We start from the raw sequence: 23,590 nt of genomic DNA, 5'->3' as shown, positions 1-23,590 counted from the left end.
TTTTCCTCAGTTTAGGCCGATACGTATTCCGCTACATATTTTTCGTAAAAAAAAAACGCAATACGCGTTTATTAATTGGCTTGCGCAAAAGTTATAATGTCTACAAAATAGGGGATAGTTTTATGGCATTTTTATTGATATTTTTTTTTTACTAGTAATGGCGGCGATCAGCGATTTTTATCGGTACTGTGACATTATGGCGGACACTTTTGACACATTTTTGGGACCATTGGCATTTTTATAGCGATCAGTGCTATGAAAATGCATTGATTACTATAAAAATGCCACAGGCAGGGAAGTGGGTTAACACTAGGGGGCGAGGAAGGGGTTTATTATGTTCCTTGGGTGTGTTCTAACTGAAGGGGGGTGGGACTGACTAGGGGAAATGACTGATCGCTGTTCATACATTGTATGAACAGACGATCCGTCATTTCTCCCCCTGACAGGACCGGGAGCTGTGTGTTTACACACACACTGCAACTTTTCTCATCAGAACAGAGTACATGAGCTGATTATAATGAACCAGCCCGCCTATTCAGAATCAGTATGCAAAGGACATGGTCAATCAAACAGATATTCCTTCAGAGAAGAAACAGGTAGGAATCTGTAACAAGATTTTTTAAATCCTATCCTAATGTACATTGATTGTTTTTTTTGTTTTTTTCTTAACAAAAGTGGAGTTACTCTTTAACCGCTTCAGCCCCGGACCATATTGCTGGTCAATGACCGGGCTCCTTTTTGCGATTCGGCACTGCGTCGCTTTAACTGACTGGGAGCTGTGTGTTTACACACACAGCTCCCGGTTCTCGCTCTGTAACGAGCGATCGCAGGTACCCGGCGGTGATCGGGCACGCGCGTCGGCACCAGGGGTGAGCGGGGGGCGCGTGCCCCTATTGGCTGAAATGCGAGAGGACATATAGCTACGTGATCTCGCGCAGCCGACCTGCCGCCGTATAACTGCGGCAGCTGGTCGGCTAGTGGTTAAACCTGTGCAATATAACAAGCTGACCTCCCTAGCTTACAAATCTTTTTTACCTAATTACATATTTAAAATGTCCCTCCCCTTGTGTATGTAAATATAACCCTTTTCCTGAAAAACAAGATTGTACACATACAAGTATTAAATTTAAAATAAGTCTTAATATTTCTGATATGACATGCATATGTAAATATTTCGGATCCAATCAAACGATATCACTTACTTTGTGAGAGTTCCTCATTTTTGGAGGTGGGCTGTCCCGCAACCTTTTCATGGCCTGCACAGGAGAGTCACTGAAATAGGGAGGTTCGCCATCAACCATCTCGATTACCATGATTCCCAAAGACCAGATATCCACCTATGGAGCCACAGAGGAAATTAAGGGCTAGTGTATACAGGAGCAAGTCAAACCCAGGAGCAGACTTGTAGTTGGGAGATAACACACATGCATCTAGATTGATTTGTATGAAAAAATAAATAAAAGCAAAGCAACTTAGTGCAAAGCAAAAACAGCATCATTCCATTAAGATGCCCTTTACCTTAATCCCTAAAATATCTTATGCTTCACAAACATCAAGCTACTAATCCTACAAACAATTGGTACTACTTCCATTTCTAAGATTTCTAGGAACCTATCTAATTAAACACCCCAAGACAGTTAAGTCTTATATGAATTTACCTCTGTGCCATATGCAGTCCTCAATATGACCTCTGGTGCCATCCAATATGGAGTACCCACCAATGACTTCCTCTTAGGAACATCTTTGCTAATTTGAGCACAGAACCCAAAGTCAGAAAGCTTCACCTAGAAACAAGAAAACATTTCCTCAGTATTGACTGTGCTACAAAACATTTTTTTGTGTTTTTTTCAAGCAGAAAATGTGTTAAATTTGAACTAATTATTTGTATTACACACGTACATTGGTCCAGCTTTACAAGATGTAACCATATCTCAAACCTGATGGTTTGCTGGGAAAGCTGAGAAACCACTGTAGTATTATGTGTAGTCACAATCTTCAACTTGTTCAAAGAATTAGTTATATTCAATGAAAGAACCCAAAGTGCTCTATAAATGCAGGGGGCTGAGCAAGTGACCCCCCTGTGCTCTGTGTGCAGAGGAGAAGTCCCTCGAGCAGAGCACACATTGGACCGGAAGACTGCGGCTATTGCTAGTAGCGCTTACTACCTACAGTGGTTTTCAGCTTCCCCAGAAACCTATCGGGTATGAGATATGCATACTTGTATAATAGACCAATGTAAGTATGTAATTCAGATCATTCCTGAAGTTCAAAGCCCAATTGAGCTTTCAGGCCCCGTACACACGACCGAGTTTCTCGGCAGAATTCAGCCAGAAACTCGATCGGAGCTGGATTAGTGTCAGTGTCGTGTGTACACTTTTCACCGAGGAAGCCGACGAGGAACTCGTCGGGCCAAATAGAGAACATGTTCTCTATTTCCTCGTTGTTCAATGAGGAAAGTTGGCCCGCCGAGATCCTCGGCGGCTTTAACACAGAACTCGACGAGGAACTCGATGTGTTTGGCACGTCGAGTTCCTCGGACGTGTGTACGGGGCCTCAGTTGAAATCAGGTAAATACAGAAGGACACTTGTTGTGTGAAATCAATGGTCTCCTTGCAGGGGTCCGACGCACCCATCTACTGAGTCAAAGATAGAGCTATCCAATTAATAGGGAACTATAATGTCCGACAGGCTTTTTTTCCTCGGAAAGTCCGGCCGTGTGTAGCCTCCATCTGACTTTTTTTTGTCAGAAGTCCGACGGACCTTAGATAGAGGATCTGTTCCCTTTCTTTCTGTCGGACTTCCGACAGACTCACAGCTGACTTTTGCACGGTCAAAAGTCCGACCGTGAGTACAAGGCATTAGTGTAACTCAGTGTGACTGATGCATGTGACAGATAGAAATGAAAATAGGTTCTGGTGAATCTACCATAAAGTGATTTTTTTCTTCAAAGATGCAGATCCATGGTTAAAATATAGCATAGGTGGACCCTGTTCTGGTCCTAAGCTGCTACCTCTCTGATAGCGGCAAAGGAAGTGCTTGCCAGATGATACATTTTTGGATATGTACTGAGAAGAGCCTGGTACAAAAGTTTGTTACAGTTCAAGGACTTTTTGGAACATTTACTGGTTAAAAGCTTTAAAAACAGCCAATGTGTTTTGAGTAGTCAATGGTAATAAAAGCATGAAAGAATGCATTAGGGGACCTGTGTTAACCTTTTAAATGTTTTAAAAAGCCTTTTGAGAGGGTCCTCCTCTGCAACATGCAGGCAGTGGATGGGATTTTGTACTCAGGCCGTGGCTCATTTCTAAAGGAAAACAACTGCAAGACTTTGTAGTTCTTTTGTTACAAATATGCAGGAATGTACTTCACTAATTAAGGCCCCTTTCACACGGTCGGACCGTTCAGGTCCACCTGTCAGTTTTGTTGGCGGACCTGAACGGCCACTCCATGCAAGCCTATGGAGCGCTGGCATGGCGCCGACATTCAACCCGATCCGCCAAAATCAGACGTATGGTGATACGTCGTCATCCATCCATGGCGGATCGGGCGAGATCTGATGAAAACGGACATGCTGTCCGTTTTCATCAGATCTCTCTATAGGGGACAGCTGCGTCGCACAAGCCCCTCCCCGCTCAGTGAGCAGAGAGGGACTTGTCATCTGCCGCCTCAGCGGAGATCAGCGGAGAGATCTCCCGCTGAGCTGGCGGACTCATTAGCGATGGAGTCCGCCTCGTGTGAATGAGGCCTTACACTGAAAGTTCAAGTTTACTATAAATAATTTCCAGTATACAGCATACAAAAATGGCAAAGAATTACTGAAAGTTCTTCCTGGGTGTAATTCTGTGTCCCATGTAATTTATCTCCCTGCTTACCTAAAACATCTGTTTCTTAAATAACTAATAAATATATTCTTGTTATTAATATTGTGTTACAGTTATAAAATGTATAATGTAATCCTAAAGCTGAAAAACGCAATGGCTGCTCACCCGTCCATCCAGTGTAAGAAGGATGGAGTCACTCTTGATGTCTCGGTGTATGACCCCCTGGGAGTGAAGGTACTCAAGAGCTTGCAACACAGACTTACAGACAGTAGCAATTTGCTCCTCATTCAGCCTAGAATAGAGAACAAAGGTGTAAGACCTTGTTTAAATGTACAAGTGGATCATATATTATAATGTATAACGCATTATAACATAGAACGTCAGAGGTAACAAGCATTGCTTATCGAGTAAAAAGAAATACAATAGGATTGGTCACCAAGGCTAACAACTCTCTTTTCCCATCCTCTTTTTGTCCAGGGATGGACTGGCCATAGGGACTACAGGGAGTTTCCCGGTGGGCCTATGGCTCAGTGGGCCGTTTTTTAAAACAGAGATGCTGCTTGGTGGACTTTTTTTAATGCCCTGGCAGCGCCCCAATGTGAAAGCACTCAGGCTTTCACACTGGGACTGCAGCAGAAGCGTTTTTCGGTCGCTTTACAGGCGCTATTTTTAGCCCAAAAGCGCCTAAAAAACGCCTCAGTGCAAAAAGGAGTCCTACACTCACCCCCTCTCTTTTACACTCACTCTCTTTTTCTTACACTCACCCACCCCCTTTCCCTTAACCCTTCCTCTCTCTCTCATTCCCCTCTCTCTCACCCTCTCATGATATACAATAATGGATGTAGGGGCCTTTTGGTGGGCGTGATTTTTAGGGGGGGGGGGTAGGGGCAGCATTTTATTGAATTAAAGTGGGCCGGTCTGGATGAAGTCCAGGGCCAAATTTTTGTCCCAGTCCAACCCTGTTTTTGTCTCATTTTATTTAGCCAGATAAGTATATTTCCTTAATAAATTTCCAGATAAAAGATCCCATGCCAGTCCTTGTTCGGATAGATTTCAAACATTCTCAATGCCCTAACAGCAAATGTATGTATGAGCTTTCACATACCTGGTCTGTGACACAATGTCTGTCAGAGCACCACCTTGCACATACTCCATCATGACCCATAGTTCTTCTCCTACAAGATAGCTCTTGTACATTTCCACAACACTGGAATGCTGGTAGTCCCTCATGATTACAACCTGTGTGCCACACAAGGAACAAGATTATGGCTCCAACTCCAGACCAAAACATAACCATAATTATATAGCAGCTGTCCCGTATGGTAATCACAATAAGGAGAACTTGAATATTTAAACACAGAATTAAAATATGTTAATTTACTTAATTAAGTCTACATAAAACTAAACAAATACTTCTGGTAACTTTGGCAAGGTTTCCCAATAAAAGGAAATAAAACAATTAAAGTTGCTCAGATCATTAATACATTCTGACTGTAATTTTCAAATTTCATTGAACTCATCTGAAAATAATTTTTTTTTTTTAAATGTTTTAGCGTTGTGGATTAAGCCTATTATGTTTTACCAATGATATTGTAGGATGCCAACTGCAGCCCAAGCTAAAGACGTTAATAGGTGAAAAGTTGGTATATGTAGACTAGAGATGCACCAATACCATTTTTTTACAATGAGTACTTTTTTTTTTAGCACTCACCAATATCCATTACCAATACCTACCGCAAAGGTTTTGTTTTCACTTCAGCTGTCAGCAATGGTACAAAGCGTTGAAAAGTGATTTACAAATGAAATAAACATTTTATTTTTTTATTTTGTGCTTTTTCAATGTGAAATGTGAAAATATATGTTAATATACAGTACAGACCAAAAGTTTGGACACACCTTCTCATTCAAAGAGTTTCATTTATTTTCATGACTATAAAAATTGTAGATTCACACTGAAGGCATCAAAACTATGAATGAACACATGTAAAATTATACATAACAAAAAAGTGTGAAACAACTTAAAATATATTTCATATTCTAGGTTCTTCAAAGTAGCCACCTTTTGCAGCAGACACATCTCTAGAACTGGTAAGAGGAGACTGTGTGAATCAGGCCTTCATGGTAGAATATCTGCTAGGAAACCACTGCTAAAGAAAGGCAACAAGCAGAAGAGACTTGTTTGGGCTAAAGAACACAAGGAATGGACATTAGACCAGTGGAAATCTGTGCTTTGGTCTGATGAGTTCAAACTTGAGATCTTTGGTTCCAACCCCCGTGTCTTTGTGCGACGCAGAAAAGGTGAACGGATGGACTCTACATGCCTGGTTCCCACCGTGAAGCATGGAGGAGGAGGTGTAATGGTGTGGGGGTGCTTTGCTGGTGACACTGTTGGGGATTTAATCAAAATTGAAGGCATACTGAACCAGCATGGCTACCACAGCATCTTGCAGCGGCATGCTATTCCATCCGGTTTGCATTTAGTTGGACCATCATTTATTTTTCAACAGGACAATGACCCCAAACACACCTCCAGGCTGTGTAAGGGCTATTTGACCAAGAAGGAGAGTGATGGGGTGCTGCGCCAGGTGACTACCTCTTGAAGCTCATCAAGAGAATGCCAAGAGTGTGCCAAGCAGTAATCAAAGCAAAAGGTGGCTACTTTGAAGAACCTAGAATATAAAATATATTTTCAGTTGTTTCACACTTTTTTGTTATGTATAATTCCACATGTGTTAATTCATAGTTTTGATGCCTTCAGTGTGAATCGACAATTTTCATAGTCATGAAAATAAAGAAAACGCTTTGAATGAGAAGGTGTGTCCAAACTTTTGGTCTGTACTGTATATGTGTAAAAATATTCACTAACAAAGCAAACATTTTTTTTTTCATTGTTTGGCATTTATAAAATAGTCGTGAACAAAAAAAAAAAAAAGAAAGAAAAGCAGAAAAATAATAATTCAATGGAGGAGAATAGGGAGCTAATTAAGGCTGATTAGAGTAAATTAAGGGTTAATAAAGGGGTTAAATGAGGAACATTTGTTCTTTGATCTGCAGATGAAGAAATAGAAAGATACAAAAAGAAACAATGGTGGTTATTTATTAAAACTGAAGTGTTGTTAAAAATCTGGTGCAGCTCTGCATAGAAACCAATCAGCTTCCAGGTTTTATTGCCAAAGTGAACAAGCTGACGTTAAAAGCTGATTGGCTACCATGACAGCTACAACACATTCTCAGTGTACCAGTTTTAGTAAATCTCCCCCAGTTTCTTTTAAAAGCTCCAATTACTAAACTTCTTTAACACTTTAGCTGTCAACAGGGGAGACCCACCGACAGCTCAAAGAACCAAGCCTGAAAACATCGGTTTTAGGTTTCGGTGCATTTGCACGAGTACCGATACTTGTGCAAATACTCGGTATTGGCACCGATACCAGTATCGGTGCAACCCTATTGTACTTCAACAGCTCCACAAGACAAAGAAATTTTGTTTGATGGTCACATGACTGCAATTTAGGAAGCAACTTTAAAGCCTTTAGAGACACTTTTCTCCATCAGGTTTCCTCCAGAGGTTGCTAGGTGTTCCGTGGGCGATGAGCAATTTCTGCCTCTCACTTATTCCCATTGACCATATATTTAAGGAGCATTCTTCCCAGTGATCATCACACTAATGTGCCATGAGCTGTATATATAGTATTTGTTTTTAAGGGTTCTCTGGACCTGGAAAGTAATTTAAGAGTTCCTCCAAGTTGAAAACATAGACAGTGAGCAGATGCTAATAAATGTTAAAACTGAGGAAAAAAACGATTAGATGTAAACAAATATATTCAGAAAAAAGATCTATTCACTAGATGGGTTTACATCATAGTAGGTCATTATGATATTCCAATCATGTAGTGAGGAAAGTACTGCATCAACAAATATGGATATATAAACGTATTTTGGCAAAGTGCAGCAAGGCAACTTGAAATATGCACCCAACTTTAAAGGCCAACAAGAAGATGATGGCACTATATCTCTGTCCCAACAATGTATAAGATACTTTGGAGGGTTTAGAGAATAAACCTATGCAGTATAAAATTGGATGTCCAAAAAAGTGTTTTTCATGTGTTTGGTAATATTTGGATTAATATTTTGAGAAGATACCAAGTACTGTATTTGGTGGCGTATAAGACTACCTTTTACACTTAAAGAAAAACTGGTCAAAAAGCAGGGGTCGTCTTATACGCCGGGTCAGCTGCTCGGATGCCTGCTGGAAGTGTGGTAATACTGTATGTAACTTTGGCTACATACAGTATATACCGCTTAGCCAATCCTGATGAGCGATGTATTCAAATGAATACAGAGCCTGCTCGGATTGGGGTAACAACCTCTGCCAATCCAAGTGCCTACATACAGTAGCCTGCTCGGATTGGCTTTGAGAGTCAGAGAGGCGTGGGCTGATGATGTTACAGCTTCTGCCAATCCAAGCAGGCTTTGTATTCATTAATAGAATACATTGCTCGCCGTAATTGGCTCCAGCTCCAGCAAGAATGAAGAATATGGCTCCAGAAGAAAGAAATATGAAGCATCAGAATGGGGGTCTTCTTATACGGCGAGTATAGGCAAAAAATCTTAAAAAAAACTGTATAATTAGGGGGTCGTCTTATTTGCCCGGTCGTCTTATTCGCCGGCAAATACGGGTATATATGCAACAGTAATATTTGCTTTGGCATAGGTTCCAATTGCCTGATTACAAGGTGGCCACCCATCAAAATGTTATGTAGGAGGAGTGTTTTTAGAGCAGGCTTTTTCATTCAGTATGCCCAGGGTGCACACCTACCAATGGGTGGTTTGTCACAGAATATCTTTTGGAGCCTTGAGCCTCTAGAAATTCTTTGCCGTTGCAGAACTCAGGCTGCTGTTCCTTTATTAACTGTTATAATTGTGAAATACGGTATGATGGCAGTTGAACACTAAACAAGACTAGAAATACTAAGTTCTACAGCATTTTGTAAGTACCACACAGGTGTTTAATACATATAAAATGCCTGAATCCATCACATACCCACATTGCCGTTGAAAAACTCACCTCATTAAACAGTAGTTCTCTACGTTGCTGTTTTCTAAGATCCATCATTTTAACAGCTACTTGACGCCCACTGTGCTTTTCTCTAGCAATGCAAACCACTCCGGTAGACCCTTCACCTATTTTCACATAATCCTCTAATAGCAAACGTGGATCTCCCTTGTCTACCACCATGCGAAGTGCTGTTTTGAATTGTTCATGAGTCACTACCGTAGTGTCCTGATTAGCTAATACGTTCTTGTTGAAGGAGTCCTGACACAAATGGAGGTTGGAGGAGCTGGTCTGGATGGGACGGCTGCGAGGAGAACCTGCTGGAGAAGGTCTACTAGGTCGAAGAGGGGAGATCCGCTCTGATGGTGTCCCTGAAATTACCCTAGAAAAGTCTGGAGATAAATGGTCTGGTGGAAGAGAAGCCGCTTTAGTCAAAATCCCCCGAGCCGTCAATAAGGGCCTCTGATAGCCCTCATTCTGAAAAAAAAAAAAACATATTTTCAGTGGCTTATCATTGTAAAACAATTTATTTAAATTGGCAAAACAAATCTAGTGGCATTTAAAGGTCGATTCTGCTGACGAAACACCCTTTCAGAGCAAATCAGTAGACATGGTATATTTTGTATTGGTAGGTTTCTTAGCTTAAAACTATGAATGGAGACCTTTTATGAAAAAAAAACACCTTTGGAATGAATTTGAGTGGAATCTGCGAGCCAGACCTTCTTGTCCAACATCAGTGCCTGACCTCACAAATGCGCTTCTGGAAGAATGGTCAAACATTCCCATAGACACACTCCTAAACCTTGTGGACAGCCTTCCCAACTCAATGTTGAACCCTACGGAATAAGACTGGTCAATACTATGATGTTTTCAATGCACCCAATGGTATCAAACCATACTGCTAACCAATGATCCCTTAACTTATGTATTACTTTCCACTCAAGTCAAAATGGTATCAAACCATACTGCTAACCAATGATCCCTTAACTTATGTATTACTTTCCACTTAAGTCAAAAATATACTTCATACTATATTGACTTTCTTTCCTTCACATGCTAGTTGTTGACCCGACTGCCATCCATCTACTATATACTTATTACGGCTTATCCTTAGACCTAGTACCATCAGTCTGTTTTCAAACTATACTAACAAGTGGTTTACTGTCATTTTTATTTTCTCTCACTGGCCAAAAGTTGCAGTCACTTGTATTGTTAACTGCATTCTCAAAATTAAAAAGAAAAATACATATATTTAAAAAAAAAAGGAATCACGTTAAATATGTTTTCAGCACCATCTATCAGTCAGGACATACATAAATACCAGCAAGTCAAAAAAACTCTAATGTTGTACATCAACACAATTTTTGAAAAATTGTTGTTATTTATTCAACAAGCCTGCAAGGTCCAAGGTCCCCAATAATGTAAATAGGTGTCATGAAGGACATTTTGAAGCCTTGAGGCCTTATCTGTCTGGTGCTGGATTCATAACACAGCTGGAGCCGCCACTTTGCAGATTCCCTGACGGGATTCAAGGTGCTGTGTATTTTGTGCAATTTATTTTTAATTAGCACAGTTTGTTCAGCATCCTGACTAAAAGTAGCTGGTACAGAAGAGGGTTCTTCTTACCTGCCTGAACTAGAATAGTGTAGACACCTGCCTGCCTGTCTATACTGGAAGAGGTGAGGCCCAATAGAATGCCTTCCCTTAGGATAGGTCTTTATAGTGCAAAAGCAACATATTTCTTTATGTCAACGGCTGTAAAATGCCATGCGAGAAAAAAATTCCTCAAACGTTATTTGTTGTAATATCCCGATACGTTTTTTCACCGAAAGGCACTTTCTGTCAAGCTTACATAAGAGAATAGTAGTAAACGTTGACTAGAGGAAAATACAGATACATACATTCAATATTCGTTTTCCATGTATTTCAGCATATTTTTACACACATTTTGACTGGAAACTGCGAATATATATTTTTTTATATCAGAAAAAGGTGTTTAGAGAAAAACCTAGTACTATGACAAACAGCAGCATACATATGCTGTGCATTACATTGTGGCATGTGTGTGCTGTTACCGATACACATTACGTAAGTAACTTATAGAAAATGGCCCATACACACGATCACTTTTTGTGATGAAAAAAAAATGACATTTTTAAAAACGTCATTTAAAATGATCGTGTGTGGGCTAAACATCATTTTTTGTCTTCTGAAAAACGACCAAAAAAAAATTTGAACATGCTTCAATCTTTTATGTCATTTTTTAAAATGTGATTTTTTGGTGGGTTCCCTGGGAGAAATCCAAAACCTATCAAATAATTTGCACGCCATGTAAAGTAAGCGCAATATCATCACATATGCATTTAGAATTAAATATATAATCTTTCAGAGCTCCCAACAGACAGACAACAGGAACTTTTTTTCTGGTAATTGTAATCCTGGGATATTGTGGATATAATCGCCGTCCAATATCGAAACAGCTTTGGACATCTCCACAACATGTGCAGTAGGTCCCCATGTTCTCGTTGGCACTTTGGACATAAATAACTATCTCCACAACCCCACTTATGCAGCTGCTGAGGTGTCCTGAAAGCTTTGTGGAGCAAGAAAAGATGAGATAATCTCTGTGTGGCCAACACTGACACCAAAAGGAGCAGTGGATAGGCAAGCTTCACATATATCACCATCTATAGTACCCACATCTCTCTCCCATTCCCTCCTACAAGGCAGGTCCATGTCACCAAATGCATCAAGCTTTAGCAGGCGTAGCCTTGAATCTCAACATAGCATGCTGGTGTGAACATGGTGGATTTTTACAGGAACTTGCTTTTTGATGTGGTATCAGCGCACATGTATGTCATGCAGGAAGTGCACAAGATAATCTGCTCTCTACTCAGCAACTTGTAACAATGTCAGTGTCAAAACATTTCAGCAGATTGAGGTAGACGTGCACACTGAAATATTTTGTTTCGGATTCGTTTTGTTATAAAATGCATTAGTCCGAAAATCCGAATTAAGGTCGAATCTGTCATTGAAGGCTTAAGGTGTCTGTCGAATGTTCTAAGAAGATTCGACGGAGCAACTAAACTGTACGACGCCGCAATCATACATTTCCGGTCGAATGTTCCGCCCACAAGCTATAGAAGAATTCTAATGTTGTATGACACTAGTAATAATTATATTTATAAATTATTATTACTAGTCAACTAACATTCAAATTCTTCTATAGCCTATGGGCAGAGGATTGCGGCGTCGTACAGCTTAGCTGTTTGCCGAATCTTCTTAGAACTTTCGAGAGACACCATAAGCCTTCAATAAAAGATTAGACGTTTGTATGTTTTTCTCTGCTTTGTTAAATCTTCGTCGTTCATGGCGAATGGTCTACCCCAACACTGTCTATAATGTAGAATCTTTTCTCTTTATGTCGACTCTTTCCTCTCTATGTAGAATAATCTTGTAGCTGGATTCAGGATGGCGGGCGCATAGTTGCGGCGGCGTAGCATATGGCATTTACACTACGCCGCCGTAAGTTTGCAAGGCAAGTACTGTATTCACAAAGTACTCGCCTGCAAAGTTACGGCGGCGTATCGTAAATGGTGCCGGCGTAAGCACGCCTAATTCAAATGAGGATGTGGGGGGCATGTTTTATGTATATGAAGTGTGACCTGACGTGATTGGCATGCGCCGTCCCTGTACATATCCCAGTGTGCATTGAGGCTAAGTACGCCGCACAGACGTATTGGTTTCGACGTGGACGTAAATTACGTCCAGCCCTATTCACGGACGACTTACGCAAACAACGTAAGACGGCCATACTTAACATTGGCTACGCCACCTAGCGGGCATGTTTATCTTTAGGCGGCCTATCTCTTACGGAAACGGCGTATCTTTACTGCGACGGGCAGACGTACGTTCGTGAATAGGCGTATCTAGTGAGTTACATATTCTACGCCGAACGCAATGGGAGCACCCCCTAGCGGCCAGCCTAAATATTGCACCCTAAGATAGGACGGCGCAAGCCGTCGTATCTTAGATAGGTTTAAGTGTTTCTCTGTTTGAGAATACACTTAAACTTAGGACAGCGCAAATTCCGAGTTAGGTCGGCGTATCTACTGATACACCAGCCTAACTCTTACTGAATCCAGCTATTGGACTAATAGAGTTAGGTTAGGCACATTCAACCACAGGTTCGATAGACACAGATTGCCATTGTCAGCGTCATGTCGAATCTCCCATCTAAAATGCATTCGGAGAAAACAAATGCACATGTCTAGATTGAGGTTCATTTTATTTTTGCTCAAAGAAAAAGAAAACTGATATCCAAGAGTCAGGTCATTTTTCTTATAGACATCATTTATGTTTTCAAGCTGAACTCTTCGGACCTTCAGCCTTGCACAGCTGTACTGACTTGGTCCTACTTCTGGGGATCACAGGAGTGCACTTTTTGTGCACTACTGTGACCCATATTCAGCCTACAATGGGCTAAGCCTGCTGTCCGCTGACATTACTAAGCTGGTCCCCACTCTAGAGAGATCTCAACCTTCATGTCAGGATCCATCCATATGCCTGACTGAGAGCTGGCTCAGCCTCTTAGCGCTCTGCTGAGAGACTGAGCAAGCCGATCCCCCCTCCTTCAGAGCCCAGCGTGCCAGTGAGCACTGGAGGGGAAAAGCAGAGAGGCAGTGTCTAAAAATCTACCTCTCTTCTTGGCTGGAGGACATCCATAATTATATCTTATTTCCTCACAAGCCTGGTCGTCTCTGGTCCACCCCTTTCAATCATTGGAGTTTATTTTTTTTTAATCATGAAGGTTCAGTATCATATGTGGGCTTGTTGTTTGGGAAGGAACTAAAAACAAACAAACAATCGATCAAACTGAGGAGTTGCCTTTGAAATGTATGGTGTGTCTAGAAACAGATTAGGGTCATCAAGTTGAATGAACATCACATTTCTTCAGTTCGCCAAAGATGCCCTTTATGACTTAAATAGCCACTTAAATAGCCTATCTTTGTATCACCTCTACACTGGGGAAGTGGCTAATTTGACATGTATTCAACACGATCCTGATCCGCTTTTAGACACACCACACCACACATTGATACGGGAGCCTCTGCAATTCGATCGACAGGACATTTGTTCCTTCTTAACAAGCCAAATATTCCCCCAATGGCTTCTTCAAGGACCTAGGACCAGGTCCCAAGGCATTGAGAGTAACCAGCCCTATCCTGCATGGATGAACCACTCGGTGTGTCCAACATCTGTGGCTTCAGCAAAGTTCCCGATCCTCCATGCCGTCCTGAAGCACTGGGAGTCGATCTCTGGCAAGATGGTCATTCGGCTTCCAAAATCAGCATGGAGCGCAAGCGGGGGGAAGCGATATCACAGGACAGGGGTCCCAATGCTGTAGAATGGCATGAAGGATTGGGAACTCTGCTGAAGCCATAGACGTTATACACATTGAGCGGTCTGCTTAATCTGGTGAGCCTTTACACCGTTTACATTGTGAATGTTTTTAACCCCTGTTGCTTTTAATACATTTTTGCACTTAAAAGTGCTTTTTTTTTTTGTACACAGACATGAATCAGTGGAAGCAGAGATGGTCATGGATCATTTTTAACTTCTTACTCATACCCACTTCTACACCCCTTTTTTGCAGCCAACTACTTTTCTATATACAACACATAAAATATAGTATATTACTTCTATACACTGACTTAATTAAATATTGTGGTCAAAATCTTTATGTCTTGACATTATACCAATGTTGGTTTATATTCACAACTTTTTAATAAAATATTGCCCTGGAGGATGATTGCTCTAACTCATAGCAAAATACCTTTGTCATTTTGAAGACACCAGCAAGTCACCATTATTGTAGTAAAAAAAAAAACTAAAACATGTCTACACAAATCGAATTTTTAGGTCTTGGCGTACATTCTTGTTGATAGCCGCAAGAAGGTAGGCTGATTTACTGAAAACAGGCTTAAGGCTAGATGCACACTCCGCACACGCTCCTGCTATACACAAAAACAGCCAGCCCTTTTGCAGACATGCAGTCATGCCATTAATTCTTAATTGCATCCCCGTCATCCTGATAACGCGCACACCAAATCACATTGTAACTATGCGTTTTGGTGCAGCATGGCTTTTTTTAAAGGGTCATGCACTTTCATGACTTTTTGCACAAAGGGCAGTCCATCATCAAAATGAATGAGCTGCCCTAAACAAAGCACTTGAAATTTCACAAAAATGTGTATACTCCATTGCACTCACACCCAAGAGGAAACATATATATTGCCGCATACCAGTCCTTAGATGTGGTGGCTACATTAGTGTTCTTTTGTGTTTGTTTTTTTAGTTTGAAGGAGAAGTTTAGTCAAAGCTATTTTGGCTGTATTTCTCCTATGGATCACAGGAGTGCAGGTCGTTCTGCGCTCCACTGACCCGTTCCAGCCAACAGCAGGCCAAAGCCCACAGTCATGTGATGTCTCTCAGCTGGTCCAGGCTTTGCATCAATTCTGAATTTACAGTTTGGATCCATCCAGATGCCAGGACCAGCAGCTGGCTCAGCCTCTCAGCATGTCACTAAGAGCGTGGGCCAAACACTTCTGCCTCCTCCACAGCCCAGCACTCCAGTGAGGATGTAGGGGCAGAGCAGAGAATGGGTGACTGACAGTCACCGGCTCTCTGCAGCCTGAAGACATAGATGAGCAATCATCGGTCTTTAATTGCTCAGTTCATGGTCTTAGAGGCAGCGGTGAAAAGCAGGATGACAACGCTCACTCATCTTACTATATCTATGGGAAGCTGCATTTTCACCCTAGGACAGAATTACAGAACACTTCCCTCTCTCCATACCATAGGGGCAGGTGTTACATAGTCTGGTGATGTGTTCTTTAGTCCTCAGAGATAGCTGGGAACAGTGTAATTATTAACAGTCTGCAGGCATACAGAGCTCAGGTATATTTCATGTATCAAAAATAAAGAAAAAAACACTTTTAATAGTTTAAGACACCAAAAGGGAACAAATAAAGGACGTTCCCTTTTAGAGTCCCACTCTCTAAAAAGTAAATAAACAGAATATTTCAAACAACATGCATACGGAGAGATTGACTTTAGTGTAAATAGCATGTCAGACTCATCTGTAGGGCTAGTGGCAGCTAAAATTATATGCAAATCTTGGCTTTTCCTGTTGTGCCTCCACTCAGAGCCTCATTATTGGTTCTCTAATGTGAAATCTGGCCTAATTAACCATCAAGATGACTTAGAAGGTAAAAGGGGATAAGCTAAATACTTTACAGGGAAAGTCAAGAGTTGTACATAGATTGAGCTTCCTATATTTTTGACTTATTAATTGTTTTTACATTCAGTTTTCTGTAAAGGTAACCTATGCTGATGAATGTTCCATCATCTGCTCAGTTTGAATTGCCCAGGTTTATTACAGGTAAAATGTAAATAGAAGTATAAGTAGTGAGGAAAACAATCAAACCTTTATCTTTTGTGCTGGAATAGGCTCTTCTGAACTCTTCCCATCAACTGAGGATGTGAAATAACTCTGTAGATGTTCAAGTTTTGAAATGTTCTCTGCGGGTTTTGGCACAGGTCCTTCTTCTAGGAGTGTTTCGTGGGATAACTGTCTCCTTGTTGATGTATGTGCACGTGTGGTTTCATCAAAGCTACGACCTCCACTTATGATTTTGTGAAGATTACCAGGTGTTGTTTTGGCCTGGGAAATATGATCCACTGTATCCTGAAAGTCTCCAGGATCTAGAGACTTTGCTTTGCAAACAGGACCATTGGGTTTGGATGGGCTGTCCTCTGTAGGTTTGTAATCAGGCCACATAGTCTGCCGCCTGATAGCCTTAGAGTTACCATTACAGTTGACATAATTGCCATACTTGTCCGATATGTTCTGCTCTGTAATAATATACTGTCCATTGTTTAGCCTTTCCTCACTTAGAACTCCCAAAGATTGAGCTCTCCTTCTCGTCAAAGGGCTTCGTCCTCTCAGGGTGTTGGAACTGCTTGCAGAAAGTTTTTGAATGTCATTTAATATCCCTGAGATATATCCTTCCAAGCAGATGGTACTACCACGGACAACAGTCTGTTTAAAATAAGAGAGATATTAATTAATGTTCTATCTACTATTTACAAAAACGAAGGCACATAATACAGAACACTACTAACACACAACTGTTACCTATTTGTGAACTGCAGGGGGGCATTGGGACAGCTGCTTGCCTCAATCTAATGCACTGAGTGTGATTTATGTCTGCAATTTGGCCCCTCTGCTATGTGTAGGAGTCATTTAGGAGAGACTGTGCTGACTCCAAGGGATTTACGGGGAGGGGATCTCCAGCACACTGCAGATGATTGACAGCTTCAGTTGTGCTTTTTTACATATAAGACTGAGTAGAGGGTGGTGCGTTCATTCCCTCCACTCTGGTCTCAGATTACACTCAGCTCTCCTCTCTGAGCTACAGTATGTGCCATCAGATCCCCATACCCTGCCCCTGTAAGCTCAGAAATCTATGTACATTTTGTGAATGGATGAAGAAAAGAGTAAATACATATATCAACATTAAAAAACAGTAAAATTATACAACTTGAGGATCCTCTAGGCATGTACAAAATTGGAAAACTTGTGACTTAAGCAATAAAGTGCTGTCATAAAAGGTTGGGTCTAAATTGAATAGACATGGGAGGGGGACACATTAAGAGGTTTGAGCTTTCCCATGCCACTCTAGCCTGTGTGACCATTTCTTGGGAGATTGAGTGAACATGCGTTCATAAGAGCCATGGGTACGAACAGGGCTGTCTTTAAGGATGGGCAAAATGGGAATCTGCCCTGGGCCCTGTCATTGTTGTGGGGCCCAAACCAGCTGCCTTATACTTGCCAACTATCTTAGTTTAAATTCCCTTGTCCCTTGAAGTTTTAGTCCTTTGCTGTGTCCTGATATCTCAGTGTGAAGTGCTGCTACTAATGCTGCCCAGTTCTGCTCTATTGTTGTGTACAGATGACTCACCTGCAGACCCCTGTGTTTACATGTAAATAACCATCATTCATGTAAATAACAGGATCATTTATATGTAAATATCTTTATTTCATATGTAAATAAAGGCAGCATTCATATGTATATCATGCCCCTCTGCAGTGAAGAGATGATGTGCTGTAACCTCTAGCAACCAATCAGTGAGCAGTATTACTGTACAGTAATTTCTAGCAACCAATCAAGAAGAAATCATGTGCTGTAACCTCTAGCAACTAATCAGTGAGCCGTAATGTGTGCTGTAACCTCTAGCAACTAGTCAGTAAGTGGTAATGATATATTGTAACCTCCGGCAACCAATCACAATCACTGCCTGATCCGATACAGTAAACTGATTTTAAGTCTAGCTGATATTTATAGTATGTCTCAGAGCAGGTGGAGGGCAAAATTGCATGGGGGGGCCCCCCCATGAAAATTTTTGCCCAGGGTCCAATCAACATTAAAGATGGCCCTGGGTATGTACAAAAGTAACAGTAGTTACAGTCAATGCAATTTTCTCTTGTGATGCTGGTTGCTCTCTTAGTTGAAATCTGAAGTTCTCTGCCCCCCCCCCCCAATACCACCACAAATGTGGACACATCTCTTTATAGCCATGATAGCTTTCTTACAATAACCCATGTTGATTGTGCATATTGTTTTCATTCATGTGACATTACCAATTGTTATTGCATTAGGCATTATTTCAACGTAGTCTTGGCTGTAACCAAGATTTGGCTGAATGATCCTCGTTTTAAACCTCTCATCTCAAACAAGTAAAGTCAGAGAGAGTTGAAACTATTTGCTTTGTGTCTGTGTGTCATTTAAAAGGTATATACAAGATGTCTGAACCCAGAGTGACAGAGGGGCTGGAGAGTTCACAGGGTCATGGCGGTACAAGAGTACATGCATTATCAAGCAACCCTTGAGGGGGCAATGCTACATATATATTAATATATAAATGTATTTTTTTTTATGGCAGACAGAAGGGATGTTGGACAAATATTCCTGCAATTTCTATAGCTTTTTCCATCAAGATAAATCAAAATCTCTACACTGGATCAAAGAACAACGGCTTGGGACAGCCCCGCCTTTTTCAAATTCAACAGGTGTTAACTGTTAGAATTGAAATGTAGCAGAAACAGCCATACATGCATAAATACATACAAAAACACTACACCATCCTGGGTTTCAGTGGTTAAAAAAATGTCTATTATGATCATTTTCGCAAAAAGGCAATTTATTTCTTTCCGTGCAAAAGCTATTTTGAGTATTTGAGTCTTTTATGATCCTTATAGCCTCTCAAACAAATATTGTTTAAATTATAAATGATGGATCTTATTAAGCCAATTTCCCCAAGAGTGTTAGCTTCACTTTTGCTGAACCATGGCATAGCAGTTAATGATGTATTTAGGTTTCCAGGTATCAAACATAATAATTTATCTCCTGTACAAACCTAGTACACACTGAGATATCTGACTATTATGAAGGCTGTGAAAAGTGATGTTGGAAAATGCCATTCCCACAACTCACCTTCATAGGCTTTAGCTGCACTTGAGTGATCCTGGAAGGGTCCACTACAGGTTTGGGACGTCGAAGGGTATCCAGTACATTTTGCCATTGTGCAGGTAAGCCAACAAACTTCCCTTCCTTGGCATCAAAGGAGGTATGTACACGATGCTGAAAGTTCAGAGGAGCAGAGATCTCCGGTCTTTTCTTTTTCTTCTTTCGAAACATGATCTCAGACTGAAACGCTAAAAGCAAAAACAGGTATAGTTGGTGAGCAAACAGTCTTCTAAAATCATAACATAGCATGTATCTGAGCAGTTCTAATCAAAATCATGCTTGAATTATTATTATTATTGTTGTTGTTGTTATTGAAAACTAAAGCCTAGTAAATGGGCCAAATGTCAGCCAGCATCGGGCAGTTCAATAGAAACCAGTCAATATTCGGCCCTGTGCATATGGCAGCTGGTCAGCCGGCTTCTGTCGAAGGCTCGCAAACAAAAAAGATCTGCGGACTGGCTCCCAATCAGCACTCTCAGCCAATGGCTGAGAGTACTGACCGGACTGTTCTGATGGGGGGGGGGGGGGGCGCCACCCTGTCAGAACACAAAAGCACAGCAGAAGGTGTATGCCTTTCCAAATGATGTCCAATCAATTTATGTAATTTACCACAGGTGGACTCCAGTCAAGGTGTACAAAGATCAAGAGAAATTGGAGGCACCTGAGCTAAAATTTCATTATGGGGTACTGAGTGTAGATAATTAAGAGAACAATATAATTTAACCTCTTGCCGACCAGCCGATGTCATTATATGGCAGCAGGTCGGCTCTCCTGGGAAAACTGTTGTAGGTGTACGTCGGTCTTTGCACAGGAGATAGCAGGTGCGCGCTCAGTGGGGAGCGTTCCCGGCGGACATTGAGTCCCGCGAAACCCGCGATTGTGACGTACAGAAGTAGAATAGGAAAACTGTGTGTAAACAAGGCGATTCCCCGTTCTACCAGACGACATGTCAGAGATCTACAGTTTCCAGTGATCGGGAAAAGCGATCTCTGTCATGTCCCTGGTAGCCCATCCCTCCTACATTTAGAACACACCCAGGGAACACACTTAACCCCTTGATCGCCCCTAGTGTTAACCCCTTCCCATTTGGGGTCAGATTTGTCCGCCTCAAAGTTGCAGTGAAAAGAAAGATTACTACCTACATTCTCTGGAATACATTTGCACATCTATGGCCAGTCTAAGAAGAGAAGGGTAAGAAGAAAGAACAGAGTTTCACCCAGGGGCGGATCCGGGGGGGGCAACAGGGAAATTGACACCCCCGAGAAATTGGTGGTAGTTGCAGAATTGTGGCGCCTAAGAGTCTGAGCAGGCGGTAGTTGCGGAACTTGCGGCGCCTGAGAGTCTGAGCGGGCGGTAGGGGCCACAGGATTCAGAAGCTAGTGGAGATCATTTTAGTAGTTAAAGTGGATGTAAATCCTCCATACACCCAATTTAGTGAACAGCCTCAGATGATACACAGATTAACCAAATCTCCCTACATAGGTTTTATATGTATATCTGCTGTGTTCACAGTTATATACAGTTTAGAAAGTTGAGATCGTGTTAGGAGATTTTCTCTTCCTGGTTAACACAGAGTGTGATTTCTGGGCATACAGCAAAGATAGCTAACATTGCTCATTGGAGGAAAGGCACACACCCCCTCTCATCATAGGCAGAGACTCTCAGAGCTGTTTTGTAATAGGAGCTGCTCTCTGCTACTCTATTTTAGCAACCTCTTTTGACAAAAGATTCAGGCTGCTTTTGTCTAAAAAGTCAAAAAATATGTCAGGAGTTCTCAGGCTGATAACAGAGGAACCGGTCAGAAGAGAGCTATAAGACTTAGCTCATTGAAAAGAGATAACAAAATACTGCAGATATATGTGCCCAGCTCAAATTTCATGAATCGGGTTTACATCCACTTTAAGCCTACTACAGTGATAACCAGTTTCATCCTACAGGTATGGTATATGCAGAGTTACATTGGTCCAAGCTGGATAAATGTAACTATGTAAAAATATCCATTCCTGGAATTCTTTAATAAATTTGTGACTCGGGACTTTCATTTTACAGGAAAATATAGAAAAAAAAATTCTAACAGCCTACTGACCTTGAGTTAAATGGTTTCAAATGTGAGTATGAATGATACTCACAGGCTATTTGTATGAACTAATCCTATAAAAGGCAAACAAGAGTTGGTTATAGCTAAAAAAAAAAAAAAATATTCCAATGTTTCAAACACAGTAATTTGTTGCTAAGACATAATGAGGACTAATTAAACCTCATACACAATTCATAACCATAAAACAATACATTGTTAAAACAATGCGTCACAAAAACATTCTAATACTTTAATGAACCCCACATTATAAAAGTTTATTTATAGTGATAATAATTGCTTAATATTCAACATTAATGGTCAAAATATTCAAGGCATGAAAGTCCAGTAATAACCGAACACGTCCACCAGCTAGAACCTCTCATTATGCATTATTTATGTAGGGTCAGCATAATTCACTATACTTTACAATTATACTTTACAACAGTATAGCAGGAATGCAATAATAACAGTACAGAATCAAGACCCCCAAGTTCTCTGTGGACTGCAAACCTACCCCTAGGTTACAGAGATGACAAGAGGGGTTTGTAGTCCAAACCAGGAAAGCAGGCGATGGGGACAACTCTAATCCACCATAGATGAAGTACAGTGAGCGGTGTCACCCTATACCAGGAAGTGTGTTACTGACAGGGTCACCAAGTGAAAATAAAAATAAATAAGTGCATAAATGAAGAATCTACCACATCTAAAAAGGAATGGTACACAGTGACCTGCTCTGACAGCTGTCAAAAAGACTGCCAACAAACAGTATTCTGTGCCATTACCTAATGCCTCGGGATGACCTCTACGTGCTAGGGCAAAGAGGGGGAGCAGTAAAATGTTTCAAAGGAATCCCTTCATTCTCAGACCTGTTCTCGAAACATGTTATCGCCCCGTTTCCACCAGCATGTAGAGGTCGCCATGAGGCGCAGAACGCTGTTTGTTGACAGTCTTTTTGACAGCTGTTAAAGCAGGTCCCTGTGATGCCGGGCAAAGAATCTGGAGCTGCCATTCCCGCACACAGTCTTGCTTTGTATCCATCTTGGCAATTCCTACTACCCATGCTGATTTTTAAGAAATGTAATTGTACATTTTGCCATTTTATTCTCTCAATAAATGGATGCGGTCATGCTAATGAGGATCCTGCTCTCCTGTTTTCTTGTTTGAACTGCCTTGAATCATCCCAGATCTCCTCTGGAAGCTGCGAGATCCTCTCATTAGAAGCCCCTTGATCATCTTACTGATCGGATTGAATTTTATTGGTGTTACTGACAGTGGACGTTGAAAGCTGGGACTTGTAGTGCACTTTGCTGGTTTGTGGATCTACTTTTACTTTTGGCCCTTCCCATTTAATTGGAACAACAAATCCACTGGTACTCGGCACACAAGAAGAAGGTTATATTAACATTTCTCACAATAATAATTCAATATTCCAAGTATTATTCCAGTAGGGCCCCGTACACACGAGAGGATCGATCCGCTGAAATTGATCCGCGGATCGGTTTCAGCAGATAGATCCGCTGGTGTGTACGATCCAGCGGATATTTATCCGCGGATATATTTGGGGCCGACCGATTTCCAGCGGATAAAAATTTCTTAGCATGCTAAGAAATCTATCCGCTGGAATCGGCTCCAGCGGATCGATCCGGTGGTCTGTACAGACTCACCGGATCGATCCGTCCGAACCCATCCCTCGCATGCGTCGTAATGATTCGCACAAGGGTCCTGTGCGTCTTTGGCTCAGTTTCAAGTCTGAATTCAGGCATAAATTCGGGCCAGATTCATCCCAGAAACTGAAAACAAGAACACACTGGACACCTGTGATCCTCATCTGCATACAGTGTGAACCCAGCATGTGTACAGGGCTTTATAACTGGTTGGGTCTAACCAATTTTTTGTCACGCACGCAGATGGTTAAACAGAGCCATTATCCGGTTTTCAAAATAAGTTTTAAAGTGTATTTACTTAAATGCTTTCATACAATAGAGAAACAATTTCTTAGATGTCTATAGTTTCACAGTTAATGAATGTGAACGCCAACACGTAGCTA

At 41.3% G+C, this 23,590-nt stretch overlaps 1 protein-coding gene across 4 annotated transcripts in view; it reads right to left on the bottom strand.

Moving 5' to 3' along the window:
* LOC120920285 (serine/threonine-protein kinase PAK 6-like) overlaps positions 1-23,590 on the bottom strand; it is a 169,447-nt gene that overhangs the window by 3,994 nt on the left and 141,863 nt on the right. For all 4 annotated transcript variants that reach the window (XM_040332274.1, XM_040332276.1, XM_040332275.1 and 1 more), the window contains 7 exons: positions 19,434-19,654; positions 16,364-16,978; positions 8,887-9,351; positions 4,927-5,060; positions 3,987-4,113; positions 1,659-1,784; positions 1,203-1,337 (listed from right to left, as the gene is read on the bottom strand). In XM_040332274.1, the coding sequence (XP_040188208.1) occupies positions 1,203-1,337; positions 1,659-1,784; positions 3,987-4,113; positions 4,927-5,060; positions 8,887-9,351; positions 16,364-16,978; positions 19,434-19,637 (1,806 nt within the window). In that variant the 5' untranslated portion in view covers positions 19,638-19,654. The remainder of the gene's footprint in view (positions 1-1,202; positions 1,338-1,658; positions 1,785-3,986; positions 4,114-4,926; positions 5,061-8,886; positions 9,352-16,363; positions 16,979-19,433; positions 19,655-23,590) is intronic.

The sequence above is a fragment of the Rana temporaria genome, chromosome 13 (assembly GCF_905171775.1).
Source record: "Rana temporaria chromosome 13, aRanTem1.1, whole genome shotgun sequence".
Taxonomy (NCBI): domain Eukaryota; kingdom Metazoa; phylum Chordata; class Amphibia; order Anura; family Ranidae; genus Rana; species Rana temporaria.
This window is presented reverse-complemented; position numbering and strand designations above follow the sequence as displayed.